The 10,759-nt window shown below is 39.7% G+C and overlaps 1 protein-coding gene across 3 annotated transcripts in view; it reads right to left on the bottom strand.

Moving 5' to 3' along the window:
* LOC132130449 (cingulin-like protein 1) overlaps nucleotides 1-10,759 on the bottom strand; it is a 41,314-nt gene that overhangs the window by 9,232 nt on the left and 21,323 nt on the right. For 2 of the 3 annotated variants that reach the window (XM_059542158.1, XM_059542159.1), the window contains exons 3-8: nucleotides 4,033-4,236; nucleotides 3,204-3,299; nucleotides 2,872-3,009; nucleotides 1,535-1,636; nucleotides 1,233-1,439; nucleotides 1,043-1,147 (exon numbers count right to left, since the gene is read on the bottom strand). In XM_059542158.1, the coding sequence (XP_059398141.1) occupies nucleotides 1,043-1,147; nucleotides 1,233-1,439; nucleotides 1,535-1,636; nucleotides 2,872-3,009; nucleotides 3,204-3,299; nucleotides 4,033-4,236 (852 nt within the window). The remainder of the gene's footprint in view (nucleotides 1-1,042; nucleotides 1,148-1,232; nucleotides 1,440-1,534; nucleotides 1,637-2,871; nucleotides 3,010-3,203; nucleotides 3,300-4,032; nucleotides 4,237-10,759) is intronic. The other variant, XM_059542160.1, reaches the window with a different exon arrangement.

Raw genomic sequence — 10,759 nt, 5'->3', positions numbered from 1 at the left:
TGATTTATTAATATATTAATATATAAAAGCATGTAGCATTTTGGGGGTTTACTGGCATGACAGAAAGTGTAGTGCATTACTAAAGCACAAATACAAAGAATACAAACCATCAAGAAATAATTATAAGAAAAAAAGAATAATACAATAAATAATAAAACAAATGGCCAGTTGTTACATAATTATTGTTACCCCTAAATTAAAATTTTTCCTAATAAAGTACATTACTGGTATGTTTCTGAAAAAGATTTTATGGGGTTTATAAAAACAATTTAAAACAAATAAATTTATAAAATCACATAATAAACATAACATTTTATAATTCTAAAATAAATAAGTAATAAAAAATTATACAATATAATACAATAATTAAAAAAAATTATTGAAATTGATTGCTTTATTTATTTTTTTATATAAACTAGTTGCAATAACATGATTGCTATTACATTTAAATTTACATAAATTATTATTTATAATATTTTAATATAAACTGATTGCTTTATTTTATTTGAGTTTATATTAAATATTTCTCTCTCTATATATATATATATATATATATAAACTATACATATAATTGTATTCTATAACAATAAATATAAAATATTATAATTATAAAATAAATAAATATTAATAAAAAATATGATAATAAAATATTTTAACAAATGACTGAAACTGATTGCTTTATTTATTTATTTATTTATTTATTTTAATATAAACTAGTTGTATAAAATGATTGCTATTAAATCAATATTTACATAAATTATTATTTATAACATTTTAATAAATTGATTGCTTTATTTTTTTTTTAGAATATTAAATCTCTCTCCCTATATATATATAAAATGGCATATATATATACATAATTTTATTCTATAAAATAATTAATATAAAATATTATAATTACAAAATAAATAATTAATAAAAAATATTTTATGCTACTAATAATAATAAAATACAAAATTAAATATTACAGTAAATATAAAATAATAAAATAAATGTCGTTTTTGGTCTTAGAAAGCGAGAGCAAGTTTATTAGTGACTTCACCTCCGTGTCCTGTATTTGGTTCTTGAGCGTCTGCTGCAGGAAGCTGAAGGCGTATTCCTGAGTGTTTGCCTCGACCATCACCTCACGCGCTTCCTTCAGCTCTTTCTGCACACACACACACACACACACGCGTGTTGATGCCCTGCGAGCTGACGGGGTGTGTTTAGGGTGTTGTATGTAGTGTGTGTACCTCTATCTGTCTGAAGCGCTCCTGCATGACATTGTTGTTGCTCTCTAACTCCACGATCTTCTCTCGCAGACGGTTCGTCTCGCCCTGCATCTGTGTGTTCGTCCGCAGCAGATCCTCGTTGTTCACCAGCAGACCTCGCATCTCGAAGCGGATCTGGTTCCTCTCCTTCTCCATCTCGATGCTCTCTGCTTCCAGAAACTGGTTCCTCTGCAGCACATGAACAGACATGTTGAAGCTAACATGCATTTTTCTTCTCTATTAAAAAACTATTCAATGCAAAACATTTCAAGGTTCATGCTGACCCTGCGGCAGTCCTCCAGCTGTTTGGTCAGCTCCTGGATGAAGTCCAGTTTGTTCGGTTTGGTTTGGTTGTTTCGTTGCATGAGTTGACTTGGAGTCGCCTTCTGGAGAGAAGACATGAGATCACGATTTAATATTAATTATTAATTATCCTCTGGGACATTAAAGTGGGTGTTGAATAAACCTCTATTTACTGTTTAAATAGATGCATTTATTTATTGTATTATTAGAAATTCTATAATAAAATATAATTTAATAAATTATATTATTATTTATAATTATATTATAAAATTATAGAAATATATATATTCACATTTTTTATTTTAATAATTTTTTTCTTAATAGATATATATATATATAAAATATTTTTGTACAAATTGATTGTATAATTTTATTTATTTGAATATAAACTAGTTGTTATAACATGATTGCTATTACATTTATATTTACATATATTATTAATATTTTTATTTGTTTGTTTGTGTCTCTATATATATTTATATATACACACACACTACAGTTCAAACCTTTGGGATCAGAACGATTTTTAATGTTTTCAAATTGATTAAAAAGCTGCATTTATTTGATCAAAAATACTGAAAAAAACTGTAATATTGTGAAATATTATTATGATGTCAAATAACGTTTTTCTATTTTAAAATACTTTAAAGTGTAATTTATTTCTGTGATGCTCCGCTGTATTTTCAGCATCATTCCTCCAGTGTCACATGATCTTCAGAAATCAGAATAATATGATGATTTATTATCAGTTTGGGAACCTGTGATAGTTTTTCAGGATTCTTTGATGAATAAAAAGTTAAAAAGAAGAGCATTTGTTTAAAATAGAAATATTTTCTAACAATATACAGTAGAGTACAAAAGTTTGGAGTCAGTACATTTGAATTCTTTCTTTTTTTTTTTGAAAGAAATTAAAACTTTTATATTTTAAGAAGTGATCGCAAAGATTTAAATTGTTAGGAAATATTTATATTTTGAAGAAATGCTAAATACAACTTTTTATTCATCAAAGAATCCTGAAAAACTATCACAGGTTCCCAAACTGATAATAAATCATCATATTATTCAGATTTCTGAAGATCATGTGACACTGAAGACTGGAGGAATGATGCTGAAAATACAGCTGAGCATCACAGAAATAAATTACACTTTAAAGTATTTTAAAATAGAAAAACGTTATTTGACATCATAATAATATTTCAAAATTTTAAAACATTTTTCTGTATTTTTCATCAAATAAATGCATCTTTGATGAGCAGAATATATGTATGCATAATAGTTTTTTCCTAATACAATGTGACTGCAGTGTGCTGTGGCTCACGTCTCGTCGGCGGGGCAGACTGTCGTATCCCGGGATCCGTGTGCGCTGGCTCAGAGCCGGACTGTTCACGGGACTCACGCTTCTGTTCAGACCGAACAGGTTCATCTCAGAGACGCTGGGTGACATCACTTCCTGTGTCTGTCAGACCGATTGCAACACATTCAGAACACAAACATCACCTCGTCTGAATTCATATGAAGTCATAAAAGCAATAGTAGACATTCATTGTTGAAGACGGTCAAGCGCTGTGTGTGAAACTGTAGGACACACACACACACACACACACACACACACACACATGAAGCATCATCTGCATCAGTGACTTTATTCACCTTAAAGTCAGACGTTCTGTTGAAGGGATTGTAGTCGAGCGAGAGCGTTGAATACGGACTGATGAAACCTCGGGGAGGACTTTCAATCCCAGCTGTCTGAAGAAATACAGAGACATTAACATGTCACAAATACACTACATATATTACTATTAATATATATATATATATATATACATAATTTATTATATTTATTTTAGATGTATATGTATATTATTTATATGGTAATTAATATGTATATCAATAATTCCTATGATAAAAGAAAAAGCTACTTAAAACTAAATTGCTGTACTATAATCAAGTTATATTCCAATTATGTGTGTATATATATATATATTTTATAATTTTACTTTATAATTTTATTTTTGCTCTGATACAAATATATATTTTTTTAAATAAAAAAAATATTTTTTAAATATTTAATAATTATTATAAAAAAATAATAATTTAACTACCTATAAAAACAATATAAAAATATATATTATTTTATTAAATGCAAAAAGTTTAATTTAAATGATGTTTTGATTCGTTCCTTTTTAATCTAATATCATTGATATATTATTATTATATCAGATTTTTTTTTTTTATATTTTCTGTTTCTGTTTCAGTTAGTTTTATTAATTTTGTTGCATTTTTTTTTTTTTTTTAAGTAGGTCTATAGCTTTTCATCTTCTTAGTTTTAGGTCTAGCTGAAGTGAAATAAACCCTGTTTAAGTTTGTTTTGTATTTCAGTTCACTTTTATTTAATTTCAGCTAACAACATTATTGATGATAATGATTTTATCATCTATAGCCGATTAATCCTGGTTTCTGTGAGCAGCAACACACTCACTCTTTCGGACAAGCTGTCCCCGTCCCGGGACGAGAGCGACTCCATGGACCCTCGGCTCACAGGACTGACCCTCAACAAGGCCCCGTTGGAGCCGTTGGAGCCCAGGTAGAGCTGGTATTTGGGGTTGGGACGGACTTTCGGGGTCATGGGCTCATCCTCGGACACAGGACTGCTGTGCTGCTTCTCGCCGTTTAAGCTGGAAAGCTGTGAAGAAGAGCAAACATCGAGAATCAAGCTCAGAGTCCTACGTCAAAACTCAAATGAGCGAGGACAGAGCTGCTGTTTGAGTCTTAAATCACAACACAAGCACAGATATTACAGCAGATCAGATGCATGTTGTGTTACAAACACATGCACATATAAAGCATCATGCACAGGGTTATCACAGCTACCTAAAACCATAAAAACATCACCATTGCATCAACTATAACAATATTTATCATTTTATTATATGTGCTACTTAACTGTAGTTTACCTGCATTTATTTATTTTTATTATTATTTTTTATACCCTTTTTTCTTATTGTACACTCTCTCTCTTCTAAAAAAATAAATATAAAGGAGTATAAATGAATGAATGAATGTTAACCTTTATAAATGAAAAATATTTTCAGTTAGTTTAACTTGATCAACACCTAAACTACATAAAAATGTATTTAAAAAAATATATATATATGTATAATAATAATAATGATGACACAACAAAATGACTAAAACTTTACAATTAAAATGCAAAGTATATATAAATGTGAAATGAAACAAAATTCCCCCCAAAAAATATTTATGAAAAATATATTTCAAATAAAATCTCACGTTGCCAAGTTTCAAAATTAATAAAAACTGTACGGAAATAATAATAATAATAATAATATTTTTTATAATGACAGAAACACAACAAAGTTCTTAAAACTAAAAAAAAAAAAAAAAAAAAAAAGCAAAACATTCAGAAACACACAAAAGCCATTCAAAATATTATAACACTAAACACTATAAACTAGTTTCCGGATGATAGTAAATCAGCACATGCTCATGCACAGACAACACATCAGCGGGAGTCAAGCGTGTCTGAAATCAAAGCGCAGTCTTCGGCTGATTTCAGGAGGACAGATTCATGCGTGTCAGGAGACGAGACGAGACGAGAGATGCTCGGTCACTTACTGGACCGGATTCAGGAGCGTCTGGCTGGTCTTTACTGCTGTGTTTGTCCTCGTTCTTCTTCTCTGCTGCGTGACCTTCTTGTGCTTCTGACGGTTCACTAGACACCAGGCTCTTCTCTATCTCTCTGCTCTCATGTGTCATTTTCCCAGAATCCTGTGCGCTCGAGTCTTTCCTCTTCACCTTCAGTGAGCCGAGGCACGGCGGTGAACCGTCGAACCTGTAGATGAGATCTTTAACGCTTCCAGAGCGCCTCAGATTGGATCCACCGGTCAGCGGCGTCTTCTTATCAGCCGTCCAGTTCCAGTCCTCGTCCTCCAGCGTCACACTCCTTGCTTTAGACGAACTTTTCAGAGCATCTGCAATGTGTTTCAAGTCTTTCCTCTCTTTTCCCTAGAAATACATCACTCTGATTCAACACACTCTAGGTTATGTTTCCCTTTCTGGAGAAATATGCAATGCAACTGTAATATTCCTGAGGGAAAATGCAGAAAACACCCATCAGATGCACGTCCGTGTTACGAAAGAACCGATGCATTACGAAACACACATGCACCGTTTCACCCAGACAGAAAAAAAAACAAGACAAAAGATCCAAAAATGAGTCAGTATAATAAATCACTGAATCGTTCTTTACATGCCATGAAAATAAAAAGTGCACTAGAGTCTCATTTGTTAGACGATTTATGCATGCATGTAAACATTAGCATGCATTTTAAGTTATTGACTGAAAATTCATATACATTGCATACTCTCGTGCAATGGTTTTGGGACAATAATAAGCATGCATTAATGCATATCCATGAAAAATAATAAGCAAGTGTTATTTAACGCAAAGTAATTAAAAGTAACTAGTTTGTTTATTGTCACGCTGGTAAATGAAAGATCCAAAAGCAGAGATAACAGGAATAACAGTCTTTAATGAAAAAATATATAACAAAGGCAGTCCGTCTTTTCAGCACACAGAACTGGTAAATAGAAACTTGAACAAACGGAAAGACTCCTGTCTCGATGAGTAACAGAACAGGACTCCCTTGTAGCAGACTCGAAGCTCAGGAGTAGATAACTCAGGCAGGGTGAGAGAACCACATTGGTCTACAATCAGCAGCAACAGCAGCAGAATACAGCAAAAACTTAGGGGCTAGACTGTTCCAGGCAGACAAGACAAGAATAGGTGAGTACCTCTCAATACAGACAGGATGTAACTGCAGACAAAACGCATGACATGTAACAATAATCCAACCAAGAATCTACCCGAGCAAACACCAGATAAAGGGTGAACACTTAGGGCAAAGTAGAAACAGGTGTCATAGCAAATCAGCGCGAGCGCTGATTGCAATGACAAACAGGTGCATGAAGAGAGAGAGGTCAGCGGGACAGACAAAGAGTAATATAATAAGCTAATAAGGTGTGTGTGTGTGTGTGTGTGTGTGTGTAAATGAGTGAGAGCGTGCGAGAGCGAAAACGGAAGAAAAACCTGACTCATGACAGTACCCCTCCCTCAACGAGCGCCACTAGGCGCTCGAGGAAGGAGCCTGACGGGACCGGTAGAAGTCGTCAATCAGCGAGCGGTCCAGGACATCCCGGGCTGGAATCCACCGCCTCTCCTCAGGACCATACCCCTCCCAGTCCACCAAAAACTGGTGACCACGCCCCCGGGGACGAACGTCGAGTAGCCTTCGAACTCTGTAAATGGAGGCCCCCTCGTCAATAGGAGGAGGGGGAACGGAGGGACGTGCGGGCGCACGAATAACGGGTTTAATGCAAGACACGTGAAAAACCGGATGAACACGGCGCATCTGACCAGACAGTCTTAGCTTTACAGCGACTGGACTGATGACCTTAACAATAGAAAAGGGTCCAATAAAACGAGGCATGAGCTTGCGAGACGTCTCCTGAATAGGCAAATTGCGGGTGGATAACCACACCCTCTGACCGCAAAAATATCTGGGAGATCTCACCCTGCGGCGATTAGCGGCACGACGAGTACGTTCCCTAGTCTGACATCAGGCAGATCTCACCCTCCTCCAGGTACGCTTACATCTCTGAATAAAAGCCTCGACGGACGGAACCGAGGCCTGAGACTCCTGGGCGGAGAAAACAGGCGGTTGGAAGCCAAGGCAACCCTCAAACGGGGATAACCCAGTGGCGGACGATGGGAGAGAATTATGAGCATATTCGGCCCATGGTAACTGCTCGCACCAAGACGCGGGATTCTGAGAGGTAAGACTACGCAGCATGCGACCAAGAATCTGGTTGGTCCTCTCGGCTTGCCCATTGGTCTGTGGATGGAATCCTGACGACAGACTGGGGGAAGCCCCTATCTGGCGACAGAACTCCCTCCAGAACAGAGAAGTAAATTGCGGACCTCTGTCAGACACAATGTCCGAAGGAAGACCATGGATCTTGAAAACGTGATCCACCATAATCTGTGCGGTCTCCTGAGCCGACGGTAATTTAGGGAGCGGAATAAAATGCGCAGCCTTAGAAAAACGGTCCACGACGGTGAGAATGACCGTATTGCCAGACGAAGGGGGAAGCCCGGTAACAAAATCCAACGCAATATGCGACCAGGGACGCGAAGGAACGGGAAGAGGTCTGAGAAGACCCGCCGGAGGATTATTACTAGACTTAGTCTGAGCGCAGATAGAACAAGAAGCAACAAAACGACGAATATCGCGCTCACGAGTGGGCCACCAAAATCTCTGGCGGATGGCCGCTAAAGTACCTCTAACTCCGGGATGCGCGACTAATTTAGAAGAATGACCCCAGCGAAGAACCGTCGAACGAGCAGCCTCGGGTACAAACAAAGTTCCCTCAGGAGCGCGGGGCGGTCTTGCAGTGTGATAAAGAGCACGCCTGACCGCTTGTTCCACTCCCCAGACGGCTGCCCCGACCACACAGTGCTGAGGTAAAATCCTCTCATCGGTCGAGGCACCCTCTGATGAGTCAAACTGCCGAGAAAGGGCGTCAGGCTTGAGGTTCTTAGAACCGGGTCTAAATGAAATGGAAAAATCAAAGCGATCAAAAAATAATGCCCAGCGGGCCTGACGAGCGTTAAGACGTTTAGCAGAGCGAATGTACTCCAGGTTGCGGTGATCCGTCCAAACAATGAATGGTACACTGGCTCCCTCAAGCCAGTGTCGCCACTCACCTAGCGCCAGACGGATAGCCAAGAGTTCTCGATTACCCACGTCATAGTTGCGCTCCGCGGGCGAAAGACGGTGGGAGTAAAATGCGCAAGGATGAACCTTGTCATCCTGGGAGGAGCGTTGCGACAAGACAGCTCCTATCCCAATTTCGGAGGCATCGACCTCAACAATAAACTGACGTTCTGGATCAGGAGTGATCAGGATGGGCGCAGACGTAAAAAGCATCTTAAGACGGTCAAACGCATCCTGAGCAGTCTCAGACCAAGCAAATTTGGACTTGGACGAAGTGAGAGCGGTAAGAGGGGCGGCAACCTGGCTAAAGTTACGAATAAAGCGCCGGTAAAAATTCGCAAACCCCAGAAATCGCTGGAGTGCGACTCGAGAATCGGGAACAGCCCAATCAAGAACTGCTCGAACCTTGTCAGGGTCCATACTAATCCCCTCCGCTGAAACGACCGAACCGAGAAAAGTAACCGATTGGGCATGAAAAACGCATTTCTCAGCCTTGACGAATAGGCGATTCTCTAATAAGCGCTGCAGGACACGGCGAACGTGTTGAACATGTACCTGGAGAGAGGGTGAAAAAATTAAGATGTCATCCAAGTAAACGAACACGAAAACGTTAAGCATGTCTCTTAAGACATCGTTTACTAATGCTTGAAATACAGCGGGAGCGTTGACCAAACCGAAAGGTAGAACCCGGTACTCAAAGTGACCGACAGGAGTGTTGAACGCGGTCTTCCACTCGTCTCCCTCCTTGATACGCACTAAATGGTAGGCGTTGCGCAAGTCTAATTTTGTAAAAACCCTTGCGCCCTGTAGGATCTCAAAAGCCGACGACATAAGAGGCAAAGGATAACGGTTCTTGACTGTTATGTCGTTCAGCCCTCGATAATCGATACAAGGACGCAAAGAACCATCCTTCTTCTTTACAAAGAAAAACCCAGCGCCGGCGGGAGACGAAGAAGGAGTAATGATCCCCGCATCGAGAGATTCTGTAAGATATCCTTCCAGAGCCTCTCGTTCGGGCGCCGAAAGAGAGTACAGTCTACCGCGAGGGGGCGTGGTGCCAGGAAGGAGCTCGATAGAGCAGTCATACGGACGGTGAGGCGGTAAGGATACCGCCCGGGAACGACTGAAAACCGCCCGCAGATCATGGTACTCCTCCGGGACACCAGACAAATCATCAGGCTCCTCCTGGAAAAGAGGAACAGAAGACACGGGAGAAACAGCGGAAACCAGACAATTTACATGACAAGCTAAACTCCATGAATGAATAGACCCCTTAACCCAATCAATGTGAGGATTATGTTGGATAAGCCAGGGATGACCTAAAACAATGGGGGTAAAGGGAGACTGAAAAACATAAAATGAGACTGTCTCATGATGATTGCCGGAAACAGTGAGACTAACCGGACTGGTGACACGACGAACAGAAGAAAGCTCTCTGCCATCCAGGGCAAAGACAGTGGCGACATCAGTCAAATCAACTAAGGGAATCTTGTTCTCACGAGCCCACATCTCATCGATAAAATTGCCCTCCGCACCCGAGTCGACGAGGGCAAGACCGGTAACAGAAAAACCAGCCCAACGGAGAACAGCGGATATAGTGGTTCGAGACCTTGGTGATGAGGAGATGACAGAAGCGCTCACCAGTACTCCTCCGTCTACTGGCGAGCTTTGGCTTTTAAACTGCAGGATGAAGCGAAATGGCCCGCCGTACCACAGTAAAGGCAGAGACGGTTAATAATTCGCCGCTGTCTTTCCTCCGGGGAGATGCGTACGGCCCCCAGCTGCATGGGTACAGCATCAGGTTGGTTCTGAACAGAAGCAGTAGCAGAAGGAAAGTTATCACAGGATGTGAAAAGTGGAGAACGAACTCGACGCCTCTGCTCGAAACACTTGTCAAGGCGGATGGCCAGGTCGATAAGTTGATCGAGCTGAGTTGGCGACCCCCGCGCGTAGATCTCCTCCTTAAGGTCTACATTCAACCCTTCAAGAAAGCGAGCAGTTAGTGCAGGATCATTCCACTCACTTGTAGTAGCCAGAGTCCGGAACTCTATCGCGAAATCTGCAACAGATCTTCTGCCTTGACGTAGCACAGCAAGTAGACGTGATGCCTCGCTGCCGAAGACGGATCTATCAAAGACCTTGATCATCTCATCCTTGAAAAGAGTGTACTTGCTGCAGCATGCAGATTGCGCTTCCCAAACTGACGTACCCCACTCGCGTGCTCGTCCCGTGAGGAGAGAGAGAACATAAGCGATGCGGGCCCGATCCTCTGCATACGTCTGGGGCTGAAGGGAAAAGACAACTTCACATTGGATGAGAAAAGCTCTGCACTCCGTAGGCTCACCCGCATAACAGGAGGGATTGTTGACTCGTGGCTCAGAGGGCAGCTGACGATTGTGAGACATGGCA

Source organism: Carassius carassius, chromosome 47 (assembly GCF_963082965.1).
Source record: "Carassius carassius chromosome 47, fCarCar2.1, whole genome shotgun sequence".
Classification (NCBI taxonomy): Eukaryota; Metazoa; Chordata; class Actinopteri; order Cypriniformes; family Cyprinidae; genus Carassius; species Carassius carassius.
Note: the sequence above shows the minus strand (reverse complement) of the source record. Positions and strands in the feature narration are given on the sequence as shown.